Raw genomic sequence first — 27,008 nt, 5'->3', positions numbered from 1 at the left:
TCTTGGAAGCTACTAGGTTTTTCATACCAACTGAGAAATACTGTTCAAGATTTAGACCTAAATGGAAGTCAGATGAACTAATGAGACTCCTGGCAGAGAAGAAATTTATATGCATGGGATGCATATAAATTTCTACCAGATTACAGACTAGTTTACAGCCTAGTTTATATCTACCTAGGGTAGATATAAACTAGTCTGTAATCAAGTAACATAGGAGGTTAGGCTAGCGAAGAATGCTTCGAAAAACAGTAAAGACTTCTTTATTTATGTAAACTCTAGAAGGAAGGGGATGAATCAGTTGGTCCACTTGATATCGATGGTTCGACTGTTGATGATCCTGCTCAGGTAGATGACAAATTGAATGAGTATTTTGCATCTACGTTCACACTTAAGGAATTCTGTAGGGAAGTGGAGGCCAGAAGTTTATGTAATTCTAACAGGGTGCTAAATGATTTTGTAATAACTGAGAGCAAAGTGGAGGAGAAATTGTTAAAGATAAAAATAAGAAAGGCACTTGGAGTGGATAGGATCTATCACGGTAGCGTAGTTAGGGTTGTCGACTCCTGCGGGCAACATTCCTTCCTGACACCCCTGAGTGTGATAATGTAATGTGATAGATAATTTCTTCAGTTTTTGCCCTTGAAGCTCTGCGCCCGGGGAAACTTCCCCCTTCTGCACCCCATCGATACGCCTCTGATCTAGCAAGTTGTAGTATGGGAGGCAGTAAAGAAAGTAAGCAAATCCTTAGCCATAATTATGAGCACATCCTTGGATTCAGGGAGACCCCCATGGACTGGAGACGTGCAAGTGTATCCCCAATTTACAAAGGGGGACAAAGAGTGACACGAGTAATTACAGGTCTCTTAGTTCGTGGATTCTAATAACTTACGGGGATTATAAATTTAAAAACTAAGTTATGGGCTTTAAAAATTTTTCTAAGAAAGGAAAATGCACCTTCCATTCTATGGTTGTCTAATTAAAATAAATTAAATGAAGTGAGATAAAAGATAATAGCCGCGCACGAGCGACTTCGAAATCGTCTTCAGTTAGCTGTAGTGGGGTTCTAATCGTCTAACTGAAGACGATTTCGAAAGTCGCTCGTGCGCGGCTATTAGCTTTTATTTCACTTCATTTAATTTATTTTAATTAGACAACCATAGAATGGAAGGTGCACTTTCCTTTCTTAGAAAAATTTTTAAAGCCCATAACTAAGTTTTTAAATTTATAATCCCCGTAAGTTATTAGAATCTCTTAACCACTATGCACGTGGCAAAACTTTCAACCAACTAAGCGGATTATTATGAGGTGAGTGCTGAAAAATTAAGCTAAGCTATATCCACGATCCACTAATTACATCACAGCACATAAGGACTCCTTAAAATATCATCAGGTCTGTTAGTTTAACTTATGTTTCGGGAAAATAAGGGAGTCACTGGAGAAGCAATGCAGGAACATCTAGTCAAGATTGCAATTATAGTTCAGACACAACATGGGTTTGTTAAGGGGAAATTTTGCCTCATCAATCTGATTGGATACTGCGATGTAGTCAGAAAGAAAATTGATGCAAAAAAAAATTTATATCATGTACTTGGATTTCAGGAAAGATTTTGATACCGTTGCACATAAACGACAGCTGTACAAATTGTAGCAGTAAGGCATTAAGGGCAAGTTGTTGGGATGGTTGAGTGGGAGAAGACAGAGAGTGGTAATCAATGAACACTACTCTCTGTGGAGTAATGTTATTAGTGGTGTCCCCCAGGTTTTGGTGTTGGGACCATTGTTGATTACTTTAATTATCAATGATATTGATGAAAGTATATCAGGTTTAATGTCCAAGTTTGCAGATGATACAAAGGTTGGCAGGGTTGTTAATGATAGTACGCTATTGCAACAGGATCTACAAAGTTGGGCAGGTGGACTGAGAGGTGGCAACTGAAGGCTAACATTGACAAATGTAAAGTCATGCATATGGGTAGCAATAACCCCAGAGTAACGTACCAACTAAGCGGTACTACATTCAGGGCAGTGGAGAATGAAAAAGGACTAGGGGTAATGTCAGATATGAAGTTTTCAGAGCTGTGCAGACACGCTGCCAGAACAGCTCATGAGGTCTTGTCAATGATATACAGGAAGTTTGCTAGCAGGGATATGGAGATGATTATCCACTTGTATAAGGAAATGGTCAGGTCACACCTTGGGTACTGCATATAGGTCTGGAGGCCTCATTTTAGGTAAGATGTAGAGTTGCTGGAACGAGTACAGAGAACAGCAACGAGATTGGTGAGGGGAACAAAGGGGTGCGCTTACCAAGAGAGGCTTAAATTCTGCAAATTGCAGCTTCTGGACAGTAGGCACCTGCGAGATGATGTGATTGATGTCTATAAGACTTTGATTGTTTGAAGAAGCTCCATGCTAAGGTTTTTTCTTCTTGCTCAGATTGCGGATATGAGGGAATATAAATTCAAACTGAGGAACGATATTCCTCCTAGATGTGCGAAAGTTTCGCTTTAGCCAGCGTGTGGTTGATTGTTGGAACAAACTTCCATCTGTCGTTGTGGAAGTTGATAGCTTAAATAGATTCAAGGAAGAACTAGAAAAAAATTTGAAGTGAGTGGATAAGTGAAATGTGAAGGTATTTTTATATTTGCTGATGCTGTTTAAGCTTCCTTTCTTGCATAATATACCACTACTAATGCTAATTTTTCTGTTTGTTCCTTGTCCTTTGATCACAACTCTAATTTTCCTATTAGTGGTGTAGCTTTTAGAGCAGAAGAAGAAGCGATTTATCAGATGTAATATTTAGAAACAATCTCATAAGTATATTAATACAGCGAAGCATTTCTGAAGCGGCACCCCTGCGTCAGAGAGGAGTGTCCACTATACATCGGTGTCCAATTTGTGAAAGTCTGTAGCCAGGTTCAATAATTCGAAAAAATAAAATTTACTGATTGCTTATACACAGTTTTTTTTATTAATTGTCATTGCACACTTTTGCGTTTCAGTTAATTGACTTTCAGTAAATAATGCATAATTAACTTTTAGTAAATAAGATATAGTTAAATTTTAGTAAATGTATATAAATTACTTTGCTTTGTTTAAAGCCTTTCATTTTGACAATTTTATTTTTATTGTGCTTCTTAGATCACTCGTTAGATTAAGTCCATATTCCTCGTTTATGCTGACACAAAATTCCTAATAAGTGATACCCTTTAACAGGTCAAATCCCCCTCCATTTTTAAATTTCTACATATAGCGCTGAAGAAATTTCCTTTTTCCTAAAAAGCACAAAATAATTGTAACACAGAAATTTTTTTTTCTGTGTCACAATTGCCACGAACTGGCAATAATTTTATCTTTCAAGTCTGTAATTCTTAATTATATACTTAAGATGCTGGTTTACCCAATGTTGAAGCTGTAATTTATCCCGTTCAGCAGTAAAATAATCTGACAATTTTAGCTTGGACCGATTTTTGACGTTACCAAACATGACATTTTTGAGTTGTGCCAGTATTGCAGCCCACATGCGATAAATTAAATCAGAATTGATACATATATTTACACACATACGCACCTGCATGCCTGGCCTTTAGGGCTAGTTTTCTGTAACTTCAGTACTTGTTCTAAACGGTTGGTTTGTCTAGATTTTCCAAGTGTATTGCTATTGTTCGATGTATCGTTCCTTTGATCGTGCGTTTATAATCTGCTTAACATCATTAAAGGAATAATTAACAGGAGCTGTTGCTGTTATTGAAAGATCTGTACGTTCGTTTCCCCGAATTCCAATGTGTCCAAAGAACCCATCAGAATTGGACAGTATATTTTCTCTGATTTTGTTTTGTGAGCGTTATTCAAATCTGTTGAAGCAGAGAATTGGTTTGGCTTGAAAAGCACTGAGAATGCTTGTAATTCTTGTATAATTCGTCAGGATAAATGTTATATTCAGACCAAAGTTATTTAGGCTTCAGTACGTTGTAGAGCCATCTTTGGTCAAAATATTAATTTTGGTTATCAAAACTATATGAAGGTGTACAAAGTTTTCTTGTGAATGAGACTCCACCCCCCCCTTTGGATGCGGTACGTCTGTTTGCTAGTATTTTGAAATTATTAAATAGGATGAATGAATAAATGAATTGCTATAGGAATATTCTTTAATGCAACACTCAAAGAAGTTTTTGTCAGTTTCTCTCGATCTCTCTCTCGCCAAGCTAAATTTACCTACACTACCTTTAAATATTAATTTGTTGAAATTATTACATTTACTATTTCCATTATCGTTTAGGAAACACATACAGATGCTCGATATTGTGAAAATCTCAACATTGCGTCCAGTAAAATGCACTATGAGATTAACAAAGACTTTCTGAGGTTCCTGGTATGCATAATGCAATTTCTGGATACCTACCCCCATCCCCTCAAATTGGCTTGAAGATGGTCTTCATTATTAATCCAGAAACGCTATATTGAGACACTAAAATTTATAAATGATTTCACATCATACGATGTGAGATGTTTCCAACCAACAGTTCTATTGTGCGCACTAAAGTAAAAAAATGATTAGTTTCTAGGAGTTAATCGGGAATGGAATTCCCGACAGGTCAAAGCTAGTAGAGACATGAGAAACCGAAACCTACATGATATGATAATGGAAAGACTGTTTAAGGAAAGGGTCTTAGGAAAGTGATAATGATGTCAACCTATTTAGAAAGCACTTTTTTATTTTGCTTGTTTTTTAGGTTGGTACGCCTGCGACTGCTGACACACTCATATAATGGAAACTCTCCACAGCAATGTAAAAACTGGTTTTTCAGACCTCTCGGATTTATTTTTATCATGTTACAGAGACTCGGCAACACTAGGAATTTTAAGAAGAACACTCGAGGAAATAAATGATTGTGAAAGAGAAAGGGGGAGAGCTTGGATGTAAAGAGATATTGCGAAGTAGGAATCGCAGAAAAACATTTCTTGGATACAGCAAGCCTAAATCGCTATGCAGCAATCCTTTTCACTCATTAAAACTCTTTCCAAACCCTTAATACAAGTAGATTTACAAGAGTATAACTGATTTCTGAGTATTAAGACAAAGGAAACTTTGTTTCAATCAAGCAAAATTATGCAAGATTCAAATCATTCTTTACAATCTCATGATATTATCTCCCAATTAGACCAATATACCATGTCATGTGATACAATTTTCTTATCTGGGTACACAAGCCACTTCAGACTCTGAAACGAATCTTGATTATAATTCATTTTATCGTCTTCAAATTTTAATGCTTTGGCATAATCTTTTGTAGTACTATCAGATTAACATCACCTACTATAAGTATTCTGAGGCACTTATATGGGAACAGAAAAACAAAAATTAGAGCAATATGAAATGCACTGTGTTATTAAATATCTCTGGTTAAAGAAAACGATTTATAAGAAGTGAATTCCGACACCTAATATGCATTAGGGAGCTCTGCTTCATCATATTCAATTTTTAAGAAATAAACTGAATATGAGCGAGGCTGAGTTACGGTGCTTATTTGTGCGAGTGGCCATTCATGGTTTTTTTTAGGAAACCATAGAAAAAGTAAGTGATCATTTCATTCATCTATGCTATTAGAATAGCCACTCTTAAATCCGCAGGGCGGCAAAGAATGGCCGATCTCAGACGAATAGAACAGAGATTTCCGCTTATGTTATTCCTAGTATTTAGCTTGCACAATATGGACATTTGCACGATAATACACGAATACATTCAGCATGTACTAAATGTTGATTGCCTTTCTCTCCACAGGAATTTGGGCTTTGCATAATGATTTTTTACTATAGCAATACTAGTACTAATGCACTAACAGAGTTTCTGTGCTTTCAACCATTTCTTTTTAATGAAATACAGTATCCCCACGCAGTAATGCTTGGATGATGTTCCAGATGTTTCTCCACCTTTTACGAAACTGACAGTTGTGGTAGTGCATCCTTTATGCACTTCTTGCATTTCGTGGGTCACTGCCTGTTTATTACTGCAATTGCCTTGAATCTGATTATTTTAACCGCCGTTTTCTCTAAGATGTCGAAACTGTGTAAGAGTGGTCAGCTACAATCTATCATTGGTGGAGTCAGTGCCACCCTCGGTTAGGGTATTTCGTAATCATTTTATACCCTGTAGAAATATAAGTAATTCTTTCAGTATCACAACTTTTCAGGAAATATAAATAACCAACGTATCTTTAGTTATAAATACGGTTACTGATTGTACTCATTGTTGAAATAATTAATTTTGAACTCCTCTAATCTAGTGGTCGTGCCGGAATATATATAAGCTTATTCGTGGATTCGTTTTCACATATATATTTACTTAGTTTACCTTCATTGGGAAAAGGCTGATGAGTTTCTCTTCGTCAGAATAAGTTGTTTTCGTGTTGTATGCACAAGGATGTCGCATGTTAAATAACGAGTAGCTATAAAGTTTTTTTTAAGGAAAACCTCAAACACAAAGGATATTAGACTCTATAATAGTTAGTACCGTGCGTGTGTTAAAACTTGTTGATATTAGACTTCAATTTGTGTAGATTGTAGTCTTCAGGAAGGTTGTTCCAGAAAATAGATGTTGAAAGGGGGTTAAATGAGGAAAAAGAAATGGTGGTTTTATGAGTTCGAAGTTGGGCAATAAATGGAGACTGACTGGTTGTGGCACGTTCGGACAGCTTTTGAAGAGAGGGGTAAGGAATTACGGATGCCAATTCAGAAGAATAGTGTCCATGGAAATATCTATAGAAAAGTCGGGTAGCAGAAACAGAACGTCTATGAGACAGAGAGTGGAGACACCTTGTAAGAGATTGATCATTAATTAACCCGACTACCTATTTTGAATGGAGTCTAGAAGCTTAAGACAGCTTTTGGGTGCACTACCCCAGATTGTGGGAACAATATTCCACGATACGGCGGATTTGGGATTGGTACAGTGAATAGTTGTTCGGAAGTGAAGTAACTCCGAGAGTGAAAATGAAAATCCATTTTTTTAGATGCAGAGGAGGCAATATTTGTGATGTGCTTCTGCCAAGAGAGAGAGAGAGAGAGTAGAAATCAGGGTAAATCCGAATAGAAATATGTCATCTTGTCTAGAGATCTGGGTGCCGTAGAAGATAAGCATAGGAGCAGAAAACCCCTTTTTCCGATAGTTTTGCTGTCATAAGTTTTTCTGATGATAATACATTGCTTTCCACCGTCCCTTTAAAAAAAAAAAAAAAAAACAAAAAAAAAAAAACACTTTTCCCTGTGCAAGAAGCTTCATACTCCAGAATATCCACCACTAATTTCTTTAATTTTGGTCCCAAGGTAATTCTCTAATGGGAAAAAGATAACAGAAAAAGATAACTTTATCTTTTTCCCCTTAGAGAATTATCTGCAGACCAGCATTTAAGAATTGGTGATGGATATTATAAAATACGAAGCTTCTTATGCAAGGAAAAGTTTTTAAAACGGGAGGGTGGACTCTAATTTACTGTCGTCAACAAAACTATGGATAGGATTTCCAGTCAGTGGAAGAAAGACATTAATATACAAGAGGAAAAGAGTAGGAGAAAGAACTGAACCGTGGGAAATACCGGCATTAGTGGAAAAGTTAGACGACAGAGTGCCGTCTACCATCACCCTCAGTGAGCGGTCCGAGAGAAATCTGGATACCCAATTGCAAAAAACAGTCAGAAGTTCATAAGATGGAAGATTATTTAGAAAACCTTTATGAATTTCACCAGACTTTTCCATGGATAGGTAACATAAGCAAATATATCACTGTTGGAATCAATATTGGTGATCATTGATCAGATGGAAGGTTTCTAGATAGTTTAGGAGTTGGAAGTTAATGGATTTTTCCATAATGGGACGGGAGAGGTTTTTTATCTTCTGGGAACTGGCGGGATATGAGAAAATTTCCAAGCAGAAGGAAAAACACCAGCGGAATAAGAAAGCGTAAAAAGGCGACGCAGAACACGAGCAAGCTGAGGAACACAGGTTTTGATAATAAGTGGAGGCATCGCGATTGTTCAAAGAAACTAGAGGTTTTTTCGTCCAGAAAACCAGGCAAATCGACCAGAGAACACACGCAACTTACAGTCATAATACATATATGGGTATATGCAAGAGATTATGGGTGGCCCTAATATAATAATAATTTATGTTCAAATTATGTGTCTATACTACCCGCACAGACACATAATTTGATTAAAGCCAGCCCCTTTCAAAATCGGCCATGTGGTAGGCAATGGCATACCACCACATTATCTGATGCCAGAGACCATAACAAAACCAACTCCAAAAACTGCTCTTAAAGGAAGACCTACAACTAGGTGGAAGGATGGGATCAGTGAACTTTTGGGCGTGACATTTTGCGATGCCGCTCGTATAGCACACGATCAATGCAGTTGGAGGAATTTGATGGTGGCCACAATAGCTCCTCAGGGAACTATATGACTGGAAGAAGAAGAAGCGGGTAGCACAGTGGTATCGTCGCCGTCCGCCCCACACCGGGTGGAAAAGGCCCGGGTTCGAATCCTGTCGATGACGCGAAGAACTTTAATGAACTTTTTTCACTCCCTTGCAGAGTTGGTCGGTCTCAGGCGTAGAGAGCAAGATTTTTTATCCCAGAAACTGGAGTTTTTTCGTCCAGCAAAACAGGCAAATCGATCAGAGAACACACACAATTTACAGGAGAAAGAATAGGTCTTGAGAACAAGTGGAAAAATGACATCAGGACATGGAGCTCTCTTGGCATCGAGATTTTTCAAAATTATGTGCGCCTGGGAAAGTCTTTCCCCGGCCACGATAAGCTGGAAGGAAACAGGGGAAAACATACCTTTCGGCAAGCCATGTATGGGTAAATAAACCGTTAGGATTGATTTTTCTGGACGGGTTCTTGCAATTACAAGACAACCATGTGTTGTGAGTGCAAGAACACAGTAGTTTGCGTTTCTATGTGCTTCCATTGAAATAGTACTATTATTAGGTAGAAATGAATCACCATTTTATCAGAAAATTTTGGTTGGCGAAGAACGTTGCGTTTTTCTGTAAACTTCAAAATAATATGGAAGTTCAGAGGAGCATATTGTGCTGTGTGATTTGAATCTTGTGTTTTCATTTATGTAGGGCGGCGGCACCTAAAGTTTAGTTCAACACCTCCATGGTACACTGTGATAAATACAGAATTCTGTAAAAATGGCTGGAAATGAATATGTCTAATTTCTCGCCATTAAATGGTGTATGTCTGCGAAGGCGTGTGACGGGTATTAGAGAGCACCCTTCCTGGGTGCTCCCTAGTACTTGCTCAAAACGGCCTCCGTAGCCGAGTGGGCAGGAGCGGGAGTGCAGTAGCACACGCTCTTTGAGTAGACCGGGGTTCAAGCCCCTGACTGCTGAATACGGTCGATCTGCCAACCCCCACTGGACCAGCGTGGCAGATTATGGTCCATTTTCCCTCAGCATGAATTGTTGAGGAGGCTTCCATCCTGCAGTGGGTTTATAATGGCTGCACTTTACTTTTTTTTACTTCCTGGGTGCTCCCTAGTACTTGCTCATTACACGAGATAGGGAAGACCGCAACAACACGCGTACTGTCAAAAGAAAGTGACAAGGCAATAATCCGCATACACTAGAGGAAGAATCTGTTCGAGTGGATGCCAGTAGATCCTGTCTTTGGGAACCCAAACCTGTTTTTTTTCTGGCGGTACTAGCTAAAATATATATACAGGGTGATTCACTACCAGTGCGACAAACTTGCAGGAGGTGTAGGGGGCACAAAGAGGAATCGGAATCACATAGCATTGCAGGGTCCGAAATGCCTTCGTCATGCGGTAGAGGACGTTGAACGGGAGGTCGCGTGAACAGCGATCCCGCTGGAAGTCAACATTTGCGAACCGGTTCCCGAGGCAGTAGGATGGACGAGTATTCAAACGTTGAACTGGCCGACATGCACCTTGCGGACTGTAACGGGCGCGCCGCTCTGCGCTTGTACCAGGAACGTTTCCCGCACAGGCGTGCTCCTCATCATGCGATTTTAATCGTATGATGAGAAGGTTACGTGAGACTGGTTGTTTCACGAGAGGTACCATGAATCGAGAGCGAACGACGAGGACGCCAGACAATGAGGAGAATGTCCTACGTCTTGCAGAAGGCAATCCGAGTAAGAGTACTCGAGCGATAGGCCAACGATTGGGTATTTCCCAATCCACTGTATGGAGGATACTGTCAACAAACCAAATGGGTTCATACCATCTGCAACGCGTCCAATCATTGGAGCCTGCGGATTATCCACTCCGGAGGACTTTTGCTACTTGGTTTCTTCAACAGAAACGGTTCGCAAATGCTGACTTCCAGCGAGATCGCTATTCATGCGACCTCCCGTTCAACGTCCTCTACCGCATGACGAAGGCATTTCGGACCCTGCAATGCTATGTGATTCCGATTCCTCTTTGTGCCCCCTACACCTCCTGCAAGTTTGTCGCACTGGTAGTGAATCACCCTGTATATAATAATAATACCGCAAGTGTAGGCGACTAATAGGCCGCCGTAGTCTAGTGGTCAGGCAGGCGGGTGCATAAGTACACGTGTCTCGAGTGACCGGAGTTCAAGCTCGTGACTGCTGAATACTGTGCTGTTTCTTGTATTCTGTCTATCTTGTAAACTCCTCTGACCGTTTGGTCATCCCAGAGTATAAACAGAAAAAAAAAAAGAAGTGTAGTGACGAAAAACATTGTTGGGGCCGGGAAATAATGTAAACAAGGTACCGGTGCCGTCGTTGGTTTCAAAATGCTGGTCCACCGTTACGGCATAGTCGATAAAGTTCCCTGTCAGGACGACTTGTTGAATTCGACAGCAGTATGAATGTCACAGTTGAAGCTAGTCCCATCGTAACAATTAACAGAATTTGCTGAGCAACTCAGTTCGACTCATTCCATCATTCATCACCGCTTAAAACGACTGCGAAAGTGGAAAAACTGGGAAAAATGAGTTCCACGAGAATTGTCTTCGAAAAAGCTGCATATCATGAGTAGACATTGCATTTCACTGCATTTTCGTCATCAAGCACATATTTCGAATCTGTTACTAGGGTCGAGAATTAGGTGTGTAGTTTAACATTAAGCCTCGTCGACAGTGTATTAATCTCAAGGTTTCGACCACGCCACAGCGAACAGGAAAACTGCAGTCCGCGAAGGTTTTACTATGCCCTTGGTGGGATATGCTTGGTGTAGTTTATTTTGAAGTGAAAACTCTGAATAAACCCAATAGACGATCACAACTGATATCCATTGCCAACAGCTGGAACGTTTGTGCACTATATTGCAACTGAAACGCCCTTTGATCAATTCAAAACGTGTTTTGTTTCATAAGAACAATGAGCGCTATGTACCAAAAAGAGGAACATAGTTGAAGAAAAAAATGTCACGCCCGCTGTATTCTTGATACTTTGCACCATCGGACTGTACATTGCTATCTGTTTGGAGAGGTCTGGGTTCGATTCCTGTGGATGACTGGAGGACTTTCTAAAGTCCTCTTCAGTCGAGACTGTGGTTAGCGATCTCAGGCAGAGAGAGAAGGAATAGGTAACATGCAAATCGATTCTTGAACACACAGTATGAATATGAGCGACAGGCAATCGACGCCTTTTAAAAAATAGTAATAACATTTATTCTGAGGCGAAACCTACAACTGTTAAAATGGTTGCAGATTTCCAGTCGGTCAAACCCAAATTCTTCACCTTCTTTGCTTCAAAACCAATAGAATTTTAAATCTTGAAAATTATTAAATTGACATATTTTTTTTTTGAGGATAGTGAGCTTCCAGGAGGTCATGCCTAAGTTGACTAGGAGAATGGATTTCGAGATGGTGAATGGGTTCCCTCCCAGACAGTTCAGTCACCGCAGAATCCAATATTCCATTGACAGAAATTTGTTACATCGAGAGGTAGATGCAGAGGACCAGATTTCTGAGGCATATAGTAGTATAGGCGTGAGACATCTGTTAATGTATTGCCCGATCAGTTTGGTGTTGTGACAGCCTGCGAGCTTCTGGCGGATAGCCCAGAAAGCAGCATAAGTCTTCTTCTTTGCCTTTAGGAAGTGTTCCTTGAAATTTAAGTCTTCATCCCACGTTAGTCCCAGGTCAGTATGAGATTAAACTTTAGGGGCTTGTCTCACCATTAACTGTAACTCGAATGTCATTCTTGACCTTCTTCTTCGTTATTGTCATGTGGGCTGACTTGGCATTGTTTAGTTGGAGTCCAGCTTGCTGTAAAAAGTCAATTAACTGTCGAATTTGCTTGGAGGTTTCATTATTAATTTCATATATCTGTTTGGGGTCTTTTGAATTGATAAAGAATTTTAGATCATCAGCGAAGGAGCTAAAATTTGGATTTTTTGCGAGGAATGGTTCAAGTAGGATTGCGAAGAGGGTTGTCGACATCACCCCACCTTGAGGTTCACACCCCTTGTTGGCTATAATTAAGTGTCTCCGCTTTAGTAAGGACTTCAGAATGCTGACAATTTGGTTAGATACCCTGAAATATTCTATTAAGATGCCTATAAATGGAGACAGTATCGAAAACAGATTTGATATCGAAGAAGGTTATATCCAGTTGGACTCTGTCATCCAAGGCTTTTTGTGCTCTGAAGAGAGTATCGAGGAGATACGCCTATATGAAAATAAGACGGTCATAATAGTCTGCCCCAGAATGGTGGCGTAAATACCTGTTTCTGGCTTTATATGGAGGTTAACAGCACTATAAGGTATGCATTTTTCACCTAGACTACACGATGAATTTTCATTCTCTGCGAATGCTCCCCTCCAATGTGTCACTTCCTGCAGCACTCTGTGAGCAAACACTAGGATTTCCTCCTATGTCACTACAGGAAACAGGAGGTTAGTGACGCATGTTTAGAAATCTTTGTGGTGTGGTATCGTCCATTGCTGAGTACCCGCACTGAACGCTCACGAAATACATTTAACAGAGGTGCTGATTTCCTGTTTGTCATCGACAGGATCTGACCTCAGGAATACAGAGAAAACAAGATTAGTGAATAACAAAGTGGACAGTTTATTTGTTCATCAGGGGCCTTTGGAACACAAAGCTACAGGGATTCTTTTATTCTGGTCGATCGGTCGTATAACATGCTCGAGTTCCGTCGGGGTGCTTGTTCTAATATGGATTGCTGTGCTGTGGTACAAATACGAAATCTAGACAAATTCAGCTGAATTTGTCAGTTACTGTTATGTATTGTAAGTGTCTGGTTTAATTTATATATATATACATTTTCAACTCAACAGCGTTTTTCATCTTGGATATGCAAATCTCCTTATCTCGAAAATTTAACACTGTTTATCTGTAGATCAGTGTTTTTCTGAACTGTTCGGAAGTACTGAAATATTTGTACATGTACAAAATTTGTATATGAACAAAGACAGGGTATGAAGTAGATTGCTGTCCTTCCTCGTGTATGCTTTCCAAAATCCACTCGAATTCTCATAGTATACTTAATGCGTTTTACAATTGAAAGTGTAAAGCAAATTTTAAAAAAAAAATTATTTGTGACGTGGGTATTGTGTATATTAACATTATTTAATCGACTGTAAAACATTTTTCTTAATATTAGGTAAAAAAATATATATATACACACACATACCCACATTGTGTAATAAAACAATCCATAGACCTGTGTGTAAAAATCCGAAATATACTATTGTGCCACGCCATCGTTTAGAAATCATCTCTCTAGATTCTCTACTGTATAGAATAATAAAGAACAATCGAAAGTATTTCCTTCTCATATTATTCACTCAATAAATAAATGTATGTGTTTATCTTTATATTATTTTGGGAAAATTAGGCAAATTCAGAATTATATTCTTTGTTCTGACTACATCGAATAAAAAGAACAAATAATGTTTTTTGAAAGAGCAATTTCATTTCATCCAGAATATATATACACACACAGACATAGTTTATAACCTATGTACAGGTTGGTTTAAACTCTTGGTTCATTTTTAAAAATTAAAACTAGAAATGAAATCCGTAGAAAATCCCTTAGTTCTCTTTTGAGAAGCATTATAATCTATGTTACACAATACGACACCATAAACCTGACAGCCACTATGATAATGCATCATCACTAAGAGATGGGTCCTCGCGGTAGCACAGTTGGTATGATCGCCGTCCTCCCCACACCGGGCGGAAAAGACCCGAGTTCGAGTCCCGTCGATGACGGGAGGAATTTTTATGGGTCTTTTTCACAACTTGTTTGAGTTAGTCGGTCTCGGGCGAGGGGTAGTATGGTTTTTTCTCCCGTAAATTCGGGTTTTTCGTCCAGCAAACACACGCAAATTACAGACAATATACACGGAGCAACGTGTCCTTAGTTGCCGATGCTCCTTAAACCAAAACAACAACAAAACAACTAGGAGATGGGAAGATGACTTAGTTGCATATTTGGAAAAAGACAATGGTGATTTAAATTGTCATAGGTTATTAGCATTAATAATGGGAAATGAAGCAAGAAAGTATGCTTGCGCAATATCAGCAAAAAAAAAAAAAAAACTCCCACATCACCTGTCTGTTCCTTCTGATAATTTCCGTAGTTGTTCCTTAAATTTATTCATGCTACTCACTTCCACGACACCAGATGCAAGCTTGTTCCAATAATCAACTATCCCCCCCCATGTCTGAAAGCAGATTTCCTACACCTGTCATAATCCCCGGCAACCCAAAGGTCGCGGGTTCGATTCCCGCCTCGGGCTTGGATCAAAGTACTGCAAAAACCTTGGGAGGTGCAATATGGCCACAGAAGCCGATGCGCCAACAACTACCAAATCAAAACCAAATCAATCCTGTCATAATCGTATTTTTAATAGGTATGCTTAATAATTCTGCGTCGAAAAGTTGTCTACTGCAATGTTGATAAAAAAGAGTTTAATTTGACTTTCTTAAAACTGTGATGTGTTGTTATGGACGTTATTTATATACTTTGTACCCTTTCTGTGCAATAAAGAAGATTTATTTGTTTAATAATTACAAATAAAATTGGAAACGATAATGTCAGCAGGTCGTGTATCTCAACGAGGAACACAATCCATATCAAACTGGAAGAGAGAAAATTAATTGGTTTCCCTGCTTTTCCTGTTCTCTGGGGCTGGTTTGTAATACTTTTGACCCATCTTGCAATTCGGAAAACCTGAAGCTGTATTCAAAAGAAGGAAACTTTTAAAAGTGTTGCACATTCTACCAGCTGTGCGATGACAGCAAGTATAACGGTACAGATGCACTGTCTGCCAAGATATCCGGGAGGTTTCGCCTGTTCCATGTCACTAAGACGATTCCTTTAGCTTTCTATGACAGATAAACGTGACCTGGAACTCTTTCTCTAGACTTATTGGTTCGACCTATAAAACAGGAACAGCAAGACACCCTAGTTCTTGGGCTACCTGCCTTACAGCTAAACGTATTGAAATCGACTAAGAACGCACCGTGATCATTCACTCACTCACGCGCAAGAACCTGTATACAAGAACCAGAAGTAGTAAGCAACCAATCGAAAACGCCAGACTTATGTAGTGACCTACATACCCCAGCCTTGGTAACATCATTAAATGTGGACACTGCTGTTTTCGAAAGGAGGAAAGTAGATAATAGAGAGAGAGAGAGAACGGGGTCTAAATGGGATGAGACGGACAAATATCTCGGCTGCTTCACTAAAATACAATTGAAATTTCTTTGGTTCACACATTGCTTCTGTGGAATTTCAGGAATTTGTGTGTATATCTGACACTTTTAAATTTGTTTCATACAAAACAGGGAAAAACCCTTTTCAGCATTTAAACAGGTTATACAGAACCATACAAAAACTTAAAAAATATTGTCTTTCACATGATTAAGTGCATTACGCAGAACATCACTCAGATACAATAAACTCTCAGTTTAACGGACCGCAATTTAATGGACTTTGGGAAACAGGAATATGGTCCGCTGAACCAAACTTTTCATCGGGACCGGACACGCTGATGTAATCCCCAATTAAGGTATAAAATTTTAACAATAAAGCGAATTTATCTCACAATTAATGAGAAGGGGCTAAAATACTGTATGAAGCATTCTTCTTATCTTTTATGGGCGTGTGGTCAACGAGAAGTTTAAAGTAACTTCTTGTTGAAACACAGACTAGTTCCTGCTATTATCAGGAAACTATAAACAAGTCCAACTTTATACGATCTGGAAAGCTGCCCAGTGTAAGAGTGAAACTCGTTCATGAGACGAGAAATTCTGCATTTAGTATCACCAAGGAGCAGGTGTAAAGTTTTCACCTTTACAGCAAGAGCGTCGAGAGCCCCTGTTTGTGTATGTGCATGTATAGGTTAAAAAGCGGCAACTCATTGCTCACATATAATGAATTAAACGATTAAAATTAATAAAATAAAAACATTTTTATTATTTTAAGTTGGTAGAATTTTTTGCCGATTATCAAAACTGAATTTAATTAGTTAAAAATATAATATTAAAGTTTTGACCGGTCCCCTTGAAGAATTGCCAGGAAGAGCACTATGATCCTCCTAACTCCCCCCTCCCCCAACTTCTCTGTCGGGCCTGCTTCTACTTTACTTTCTGAAAATAGTAAGGCCTGTAAGGCCGAGAGTTTACTCCTGGGAGAAATCTTAGCAAGGAGGGAATGTCAGCTATGCTTTTCAGAAATGATGATGGTCGCAATCCACTTGAGTCTGTTGTCGTGGAAGTCATGGCGACCTCGAGTGCTGAAAAATATCATCTCTGAACTCTCAGTCATTTGTTAAAGTTCATCCAGTCTTTGGTTCGCCCAGAAGATTGCTTCTGACTGGTTCTACAACCTTTCGAACTTGCGGTTCGGCGTTATGAGATTCACGTCCATAATATTCTCTTCAAGGTTGTGTAGGCTTTGTTGGCCATTCAGTACTCCTTCACATCGCCCAATAGAAAAGCACTCAGGAAGATGATGTAAGGTGATAGAAGAAATGTTAGAGAGCCCTCGGATACGGTTAGAAACATTGGATGTAACAAAAGAAAATAATCCGGTTAAAGCTTGACAGTTTCTTCGAGTTTCCTCTTTGAAAGATTTGCATATTTTGTTACTATTAATAAAAAAAATAAATAATCACTAAATAAATTAATTAAACTTTAATTAAATTTAACTAGGAGAAAGGCTCGTTATCATTTTAATAGATACGTTAGAGTATAAAGTACGCAGGACGCTGCTGTAACAGTACCTTAATATTATTGGCTCTTGATGCTAAAGAACCTCTTGTATTTGAATTTGTAGCAAATGATCAGAACCTTCTAGAGTATTTCCATACTTGGGTAAAATATCTCTTATCAGAAGCAAGAATTCTGTCTTTAGTAACTAACATTAATAAATATTTGATTTATTTATCTGTTTGATGTGCTTTTTCCTCATACAGCAATTCAGCTAGGTGGAAGTACTTTTAGCATAGAATAAGGTAATTAATATTGAGATAATTGAAATCAGTAATTACATTACATTAGGAATCATATGACTTGAAGAGAGCCGATTTACAACATTTCATAGGTACACTCGTCATTAAAATAAAATATGGGATCATGCATTTGTTAAATACTAAGCAGGAGCTATAGGGTATCTTTAATTATAGGTATCGTCTAACTTGGCGATAATGAACATTTAAACAAGGGCATGTAATTGAATAATGTACTGTATTAGTGCTTCATTTGAATATTCATATTTTAATTAGAAGCTATCATTATAATCTATACTACATACAAGAAGATAAATAACTATCGTCATTATATTAATACAATGTTATACCTGTAAATTAAAACACAGGAAAAATTAGTACACATTAGAAACAAAATATATCAGTCATTGTGTGAAAAATGTCATATTAACTGATATATTCATGTGTACAATTTAACATAATCTCCACAATGACGGATACATTTTGACATAATCACTTATTGTAGAAATTGTCAGATTGAAAATATTCTTCGTTTGTGAATGCTAGAATGAAGATAAAAAGAGTTTTAAGAAAGCGGAATATAATTTAGCCCTATAGCACGCCACTCCCATGCCCTGCCCCTCTCCAACTGTCTTTTGAGAATGGTTTGGTGTATTTCAGTCTAATTAGTTAGTGTAACTTTATCTTTGTTAAAAAGAAGAATATAGGGTTAAGTTTGATCATGAGTATGGTCATAGGAAACTGTCTATACTTCTTTTTATTGTTAAATAGCAGATCTTTAAACACCATTTTGGATTATAAAGGTTTGTTTAAGTGAAACAAAGTATATATGCCCACTAACGATCAACTAATCTGCTGTATAAAAAATAAACAAACAAAACAGATATATATATTACTTCCCACACTGGTGGTAAAGGCCCAAGTTCAAATCCTGTCAGTGATACGAGAAATTTGTATGGATCGACTATAGAACACACAATTTACAGGCGGATATATACGGCGCAAGATCTAAATCGTTGATGCGCCTAATTCTTTTCCAATACATTAAACATTAATTATTACTTATAAAACTATGTAAAACGTGCTTAAAACATTCCGTAACAATTGTACCATCACCGACATGAATACGGTTATTCTACTACATGGATTGCAACAATAACCTTGACTCAAAATCAACTAAAAACATTCCTGAGTCTATTATTTGAGAGGCTATGATAACGAGGAGGAGACGGGCCAAAGCTTTGGGGTTGTGAGCGTAGAAACTGGTTGGTGGACAGTGGATAGCATTATTATTATTGTAGTTGTATTATTTTTCCCTGATGTGGTTTCCATCCCGTGGCGAGTACTGGTACAAAGTGCACAGGGTGGTTGTGTCTAGTGTTACTGTTGGTCGAGGAACTCTCTGACTATCCTACAGGTGTTCAGGATTGCGACTTTCTGGAGTTCCTTGCTGCTAGGCTGTTATGTAGGTTCTACAAGTGCTGTGTTAGATTGTTTCTCTATGTGGTCTTGATGGAGGTCATAATGATGTCTACCATGTAATGTCTTCCTTACCCAAATATTTTAGCTTCATTTGTTACATCTTGGCGGGAGGGGCTCCTCGCTTAGGTTGAGTGGGGTTATGACGCTTGTTTTAAACGGAGGAGCACTCTACCTCTGGCCTGGTAGAGTGCTGCTCCGTTTTTTTTTTTTTTTTGGAAGTAATCCTCCAGGTTAGCTATCGTTATTTTCTGTTGCTCGATGAGGTCTATCAGGCCTCTTCCTTCCCCTTTCCGAGCTACTGTCAGTCTTTCCACGGCTAACTTCGGGTGGTGTTGGTGCCTCTTAGTCATCATTGTCCTTGTCTTTTTCATGATATCCTCCAGCTCAATATTAGTCTAATATATGATCCCGAAGGAGTATGTTAGCACATGTTTTTATGGATTTACTGTATTCTTTCCTTTCAGCTTTGCTTTGAGCAGGCTTTGGAGTCTATATTTTTCATTTTGGCAGGCCTTGATCTCCTTGTGCTCTAACAGCTGAACCTGCATTATCCCTAGGTATTTGTAGGTCTCTGCGCCTGTTATGTCTTCAATCTCTTTGCCAGTCTGTAGCTGGGAGTTTTAGCCGACTATTTTCCCCTGAGGCAATCCGTGGGTCTTACATATGTGTAGACCAAATTCTATTCTGATATCATTGCTAAATTCTTTGGTGATCCGAAGTAGTTGCTGGAGTTGTTTCTCGGTTGCTGCATAGAGCTGGGTGTCATCTGTGTACATCAGGTGAGAGAGGGTGTATAGGTTTCTCTTCCTTCTTTGAGGTTATATCCATACTTGCTGTTGTTGAGCAAGGTGGATAGCTGGTTGAGTGTCAGACAGAACGACAGTGGGCTCAGGGCTTATCCCTGAAAGATTCCTCTCCTGATGTGGATCGATCAAGTTGTGATATTCTTTACCTTGATGGTGGTATTTCATTTGGCCACGGTTGCTTCTAGGAAGTTTGTCACTGTCCAATTGGCTTTGTACACCTTCAGCGTCTCTATTAGCCAGCTACGAGGAACGGAATACAGGTTGCGGCACTTCTTGTAGGCTTGCTCTATAAGTGTGGCATCAATGGATAATTGCTCCTTGCATCATTTATTCATCTGTTTGCATCCTTTCTGCGATTCGGCCATGATGTTCTGGCTCTCCAAGTGGTTTTAAATCTTCTTACTTATGCAGCTGGTCAGGATCTTGTACATCGTTGGCGACATATGATCGACCTGTACTTCGCTTAGTTTCTTGTACCTTGGTCTTCAGCCTTCAGATATGTGATTTCTTGAGTAAGAAACTCTGGGTGACTTATCATTCGGTTGAACTGCTCAGCTAGATGCTTCTGTGTGCAAGTCAGTTTCTTGTACCAGTGGTTGCGGATGTTATCTATTCCTGGGATTCGCCAGATGTGTGACTTCGTGATCGACTGTTGTACTTCTTCCTCCCGAATATTCCATTCTCTCTACTCTAATATGTCCTTGGTTTTCTTCTGTTCTAGTTCTATCCAAGGGGGGCTCAGCTGTTATATCTTACTCCATTGCTTTAAAAGTTGACCCAGAACTCCTGGATCGTCTTCTGCTCTGGTGGCCCGTTTCCGTTTTTCTCTTTTCCGATACTGCTCTATAAGGCTCATTCGGTTTTCATCGAAGATTCGGTTGTTTATTTTCTTCTGGGCGCTCTCTTTGTATCGGCGTAGTCTCTTGCTGAGTACGAGGAGGTTTTGCTTCAGTATGTCTAAGTATTCTATTCTCTGATTTTTGGTCTCCTGTTTGCTGTGGACGTCGTCGCTCTTGAAGATGCTCTTCACTTTTTCAATAAATATCTTACTCCTATTATTGGAACTGGGTCAGTTAGCCTATCTTGAAGTTTTCGTTTCCAAGCTGGCGGTTCCTTGTTTTTTTCGGTTCTTCTGCTGCTGGTTTCTCGTTTCTCTTTCATTAATCCTAGTGGCTGCTAAGCCATACACCTGTTCTCTAGAAATTTATAGCAAGATAGTTCTCTAGAAATTTATAACGATAAAAATTGACATCGAATTAATAGTAAAATAAATAATGCAGAGCATTCCCCCTGCTTGGTGATCCACTAGCTTTTATGGGAATTTTTTTTAAGGATTTTCCATATCTGAAATAATATAGTATTTAGTCGGGAAGTTTTCATAGGCAATTGAATCTCCATCCTGAAATAATAATGAGATATGACTAACTTAACATTAACACACCTAGCTGTTAACTGTGCATATTTAATCAATATTTTGCATTATTTTGTAAAAAAAAAACCCTGAAACTTACTCTTTGATTTCATGAAAGTACGGGGTTGCTCATGCCACGTGTGCGAATTTCACCCCCATGTTCGAGTATAAATAGAAAATGACTTAATTGCATTTATTATTCATACTCTGCTTTTAACTTTATTTTTCTTGCAATTAGCAATATAAGTTTACTGGTTGCTGGTTATCATTTTCTTACGCGTAACGTTAGTTCATTACGTTCACAGTGTGCCATATGTTCTTCGTCGTTTCTCTATCTCCCTCCTCATTTCCAGAAGGAACATACGAAATAAGTATCAGCAAACCAGTTATAATGCTAGAAGTAAGCGAAACACTTCAATTCGGGACATATTTTTAATATCACAATCTTCTGTATCCAGTGTTTGACTTCGCTAAATGTATTAACCGCCAGAACGTGCCCTCATTCATCGAAGCGTTTTCTACAAGTGGCCTCTTTCCTTTGGCAAACTTTCTTGAAATGTAAGAATCGTCAAAAAGTAGGCGACAGGAAAATCATAAATAAAAATTCGCTTTCTTTTATTTCTCTAGGTGGGCACAAAAATAGACTGGTCATAGCTGATATGTGATAGAGCTAAGGTGGTGTTTTTGTTTAGTTATGCGAGTGGTTAGGGCTGCAAAGATACTAAACGGGCTTCTGTCCAGTTGCGTGATTGGATGAGATCCCTTAATTTTAAAATTATCTGTTTCATTGCGGAAATAATTACATTTTTTGATATTGTTTATGCATTATCCTATTGCTTTATTAAAAATATTGTTTCCCTAGCATTTTAGTAAATATAGACGAAGAATCTTAAAACATAACTGTCGGTTCTCTAATTATCAATTTTACACGTGATTTATCTAATGGTGTTTTTGATGAAAGTATAATCATCAAGCAGTTACAGAGTTGCTTTTATATAGAATAATTCTTTTGTAATGATAAAAGATGCTCGTAACAAGATTAGCTTTATTGCCAGATTACAGGTTAAGAATTACAGGTTATACAGGTGCATAAATGTTGAGGGATAATGCAAAAAATTGAGAAAATCTGTTGTATGCTCACTTCTAATCACAGTTCATTATAAGATTCATAAGAATATTTATTACAAACAGTAAGATAATAAAACTGGCTGTACCAATATGCATTCAGTACCTCACAATTTCTTCCTCTTCCTTGGAGCTCATGATTGTTGTTGAGCTAGTTAGACTATATTGCGCCTACCAAAGTAACTTGGAGAACTTGCCAGGGAGAATGGATTACTGTATAATGTCTCTATACTTAACTTTATTAACGTGAAAGCACATTTAATGCTCATTATAGCCGATTTTAATTCATTAACAGAAGTTATAGTATGTAATTAAACAACTTTTATTGAAAAATAATAAGAAAATATTTTTCCATTGGGTCGTAAGCTAAGCATACATATAAATTACACCTTCATATTGGAATAACAATATTTGTTTGCTTGAATAACTTTTTTTCTCCATTAAACCCACAAAAACTTGTAAATTAATTTACCGTATGCGAATGCATATATGATCTACTGTAATATGTCACATTTGTTTTTCATTTTAATCAAAGATTAATTTTAATTTGAAGTTAGTTTTGTTTTTAGAAATGAAATTTGTCCTTTCAAAACAAAATATGTAGTAGATTAATTTTAGAGAAGAATGGATTTGTGGTAAGTTTGGATGACAAAAGATAAATGGCATTGGGAAATGAGTAAACGAAATTTAGCTTTGAGTGGGGTTGGTTAACAAACATCAAGTTTATTCATGTGCTTTTTTTTTTTTATTTTTCCCTGACTTAAGTATGGGGAATTAACAATAGAGGTTTGCTAATGTACTGTACAGGTATTTCCATTTATGTCGGATACGTGTTCCTGTGAACAGCAACGCATGTCGAGACGATGTAAATCGGATATATTTTTTTACACATGTACATTTATATGTTGTAAAGGGGTGATGAACTTCCATGATTATTTTTTTTAGATTTATTAAATTAATTTAAGTTTTCTTAATTATCCATTAAAATTAAAAACAAAAATTAAAGCAAATCAACATTAAAACACGAAAGCAATAAAAATAAACACATGTATTGTACTGTACTGTACAATAAACATTTATTATTTACATACTGTGTTAGTCATACCAAATTATTCCATTTTAAGCAGCCAAGTATTGAAGTCAGAATACAATTTTTCTTCTTCTTGTCTTGACAGAATTCATTATAGCAGTATAAAGGATCATTCACTACTCGACTGAACTTTTTGCTCCATTCCATGTTTTGGTTATGTTCACTGAGAATGGGCATCCCCTTCGGGAACATACTGAAGGCTTAAGTCAATCGTTTTGTTCTGAGCTGTTTCATTTAACGGTGCTGACTGAATTTTCTATTCCCTCCTGCACTTTTACATTTTGTTGTTCCAGCTCTGTCAGATCCTCGTTGGTCAGCCCAACACTGGTCAGGTCAGCTCGAGCGACTTTTCACCATTATGACTTCTTAATATTTTATCCCCTCCAAAACTCCCGAAATGAGGTCTAGTCTTCACCATTTGTTTCGATGATCATTTGTCGCATGGAAACATTCAAAGTCTTTTTGACTTTGAATGTTTCCATTACCCCTTAGTCCATCAGTTATAGATTAAAATCATCGGCGCTTAAACGTTTAGTCCAAGGAGGATAATCAATTATCGATTTTAGATTTCAAAATTTAAAAACTCATTTTAACAATGAAAAGTTCGTCTTTACAAGGATCCTATTTCAAAAAAAGTTTTATTCTTTTGATGCTGCCTTTTTTTGGAGACATTTTTGAATAGAACAGCCAGTGTTTCATGAAAATTAAATTATCACTTGTTCTGGATAATTTACAACACAATCGACTAAAATAATTGCTGCGATAAAGAAACATCACGATGTTTAACCTTTTACATAAAGAGCTATGAAGCACCTAATGAAGAAGAGAAATTTGAGCAGTTGGCCTCATTCTGTAGTCATTCGTTAAAAAATAAAATAAAAGATGTGCCCTGAAGAAGTAACACTTTGTTGATTCTATATGTATGTCATTCGTTGTTGGGAATTTTAAAGTTTTCTTGTATTATGAGCGTGCGGACGGTTATATAAATTTTCGAACCCGAAGAAAAATTCGTACGTGGACATCTGGGATGGGGTATCCAGGAGAAAACTTTCAATAATTTCCCATAAACACGGGTCCCAGAAACAATGAACTTATACATCTAGGTGTGTGTGTGTGTGTGTGTGTGTGTGTGTGTGTGTGTGTGTGTGTGTGTGTGTGTGTGTGTGTGTTAGAATTATTATCTTTTCACCGGGCATAATGTAAGGTTTCCTTGGGAGTACTTCAGGGGTAGGGTAGGATTCATCTTAGCAAGAAAAATGCCTATATGGAATTGAGAACCTAAACAAGCATTCGTGATCACCGAATGTGATGCATAAATTTATGGTTGAGATATGGTCGTGTAAGATAAGAGTTGCAAATGAGTCCTAGTGACAATTGCCTTATTGGTCTTGGGTAACAGAAGTAATAGAGAGGAATAAGAACAAAATGGCCCTTGTGAATAGCGAGGTGGATCTCGTCGCTTCTATACCATCTCATACATAGTGCGGAAACCTGTATTCGATTCCTGCCACAGGGATGAGATATGTATAATTCATAGACGCAGTATACTGATGGCCAATTGCCCCGGCGTATATTCTAAAACAATCTAACCTAAAAAAGAAATATTAAGAGAATTTAAAAAGACGAAGGTGGGAGGGAGGAAGGAAGAGAGAGAGAGAGACAATTACATTATATCTTAAATATTACAATACCTATATTTATATATATATATATATATATATATATATATATATATATTATTATTTTTTTTTTTAATTTAAGGGTATTTCGAAATGGTTACTCACCGAGCATTAGAAATGGGGCTGCCATATTGATTCCAATAAATTCCATTCCAGAGTAAACCATGAGACCAAATGCTGCTGCTACAGCCATACTTGAAGATAAACATCCGATTATTCCCAACCATGGCTTACTTCGAACCCAGTCGACCATCATGCACGTAGCTACGGAGAAGGTCAGCATGATGATGATGGTCACACTGAAGAAAGGCACCACGCTTTGGGTGTTTCTCTCAAGTTCTCGCGGCAGTGTGAATGAAGTGAACACAGCAACGGTGAAATTTTCGAAATCGTTACTATTAATGAACTCTACGAGTGCATCTTCCCATTTTATCGAGGTTGCTTTTATCTTTGGAGTAGTATTGTCTAGAAAATAATACAGCGTCACTGCTTTAGCCGATTCTATTATTCCTAATTCGTCGGTTTTCACGCCTCCCAAGAAGCCACCTACGAAGAAAACTTTAAAATTGGCCTCATCCATCATTAACGGATATTTCAGAAGGTACGCTCCTTTCTCAATTTCAGGTATTCGATCAAATATTTGCAATATTTCGTTGTTGAAACACTTTCCCCTCTTCTTGGCACACAGCTGAAGGTAGGTCCACGTTCGATCATCGTTCTCAACGGTGATATTATTAACCATATCGCTAAGCTTTACCACCTCCTGAAACACTCCCTGTTCTAGTACTGATCGATCATCTTTGGCCTCTATAATAAGTCTCCCAAAGGGAAGAATTTTGGTTATACGTCCTGGATCAAAGTTGTAAGATAAGTTCATCGGAAACAGACTTTCAATAATTTTTCTTTCGTCTTTTGCAGGCCCGGTTGTCGGACTAAACAAATATTCTGGATCCTCCTCATATACCATCCTTTGAAGACCGCTAGCTAGCAAGCCTGAAACTAGTAAAGGAACGATGATAAAATATCCTGGATAACGACCAACAACGTGGCCTAACTTTCTGAACATCCACGTGAAGGCTCTATCGATGCAGTCACACCTCATGTTGAAATCAGGACGAAAACGGAGAATGGATTATCAGGTTTTTTTTAAAAGCGGCGTTGAGAATGCACACAGTGGTTTGAAGTGATGAAGAACAAGGGCAGTGTAGAAATTAAAAGCCTTCTTCAATACCAAGATTAATATTCCATAATGTGCAGTAGCAAGCCAGGCAGTGATGTCGTAGCACAGCTGCTTATACACCAATTGAAAAATGAACTCAGTGTATCAAGCGACTTGCTTGTACAGGTGGTTACCGGACTGCCTCTAGCGTGATGAATAGGAACTTTAGTTGAATTAGCTGAGCAGCAGCAGACTTGACCAAAACGTGTAGCACATAACAATGTTGTCGTGACAACAGCAGCGTTTCGCACTTACTTGGTAACAGTGCTACAGTAACGAACAGTCATCAAACAGTTTTCACAGTGAATTCACCCTTCGCATTGAGGCAACTGTGTAGGCTTAACTTCTTAAGTATCCAGCGCACTATTCGTTTGCTTATTGCTAGTCCCAGAAGTTCCCACACGACTTAAGTGTCCTACTTCTCTTTTAACTTCCTCGACAATGTGTGCGTGGCGCTGTGTGCATGCTCCTTTACCCACTGCCTCGGTTAGCAGCGAGACTGGCATAGAAATAAAACTAGGCGATTAAGCAGACTTGTTACCTTTAGGCTACAGAAACCGGTTGGTCATTGACGTCACCGCATAAGTCAGCGAAGTAAAAACGACAAGATGGCTATCTGTGTAGCAAAATTTCCTTGCAATGAACCAAGGTTAGGGGAAGGGGGAAAATTTTTCATTAAATTCATTTCTAACGTCATCCTATTATTCCA

General features: G+C 38.2%; 1 protein-coding gene across 1 annotated transcript in view; it reads right to left on the bottom strand.

The window, feature by feature from the left end:
* The window catches only part of LOC150090990 (patched domain-containing protein 3-like), an 85,802-nt gene extending 59,014 nt beyond the window's left edge, over window positions 1-26,788 (bottom strand). The window contains exon 1 of the mRNA XM_090373725.1: window positions 25,186-26,788. Within this exon, the coding sequence (XP_090229851.1) occupies window positions 25,186-26,182 (997 nt within the window). The 5' untranslated portion in view covers window positions 26,183-26,788. The remainder of the gene's footprint in view (window positions 1-25,185) is intronic.
* Window positions 26,789-27,008: the final 220 nt, after the last annotated feature.

The sequence above is a fragment of the Mastigoproctus giganteus genome, chromosome 1 (assembly GCF_048544385.1).
Source record: "Mastigoproctus giganteus isolate SK-2022 chromosome 1, ASM4854438v1, whole genome shotgun sequence".
In the NCBI taxonomy this organism is placed as follows: domain Eukaryota; kingdom Metazoa; phylum Arthropoda; class Arachnida; order Uropygi; family Thelyphonidae; genus Mastigoproctus; species Mastigoproctus giganteus.
This window is presented reverse-complemented; position numbering and strand designations above follow the sequence as displayed.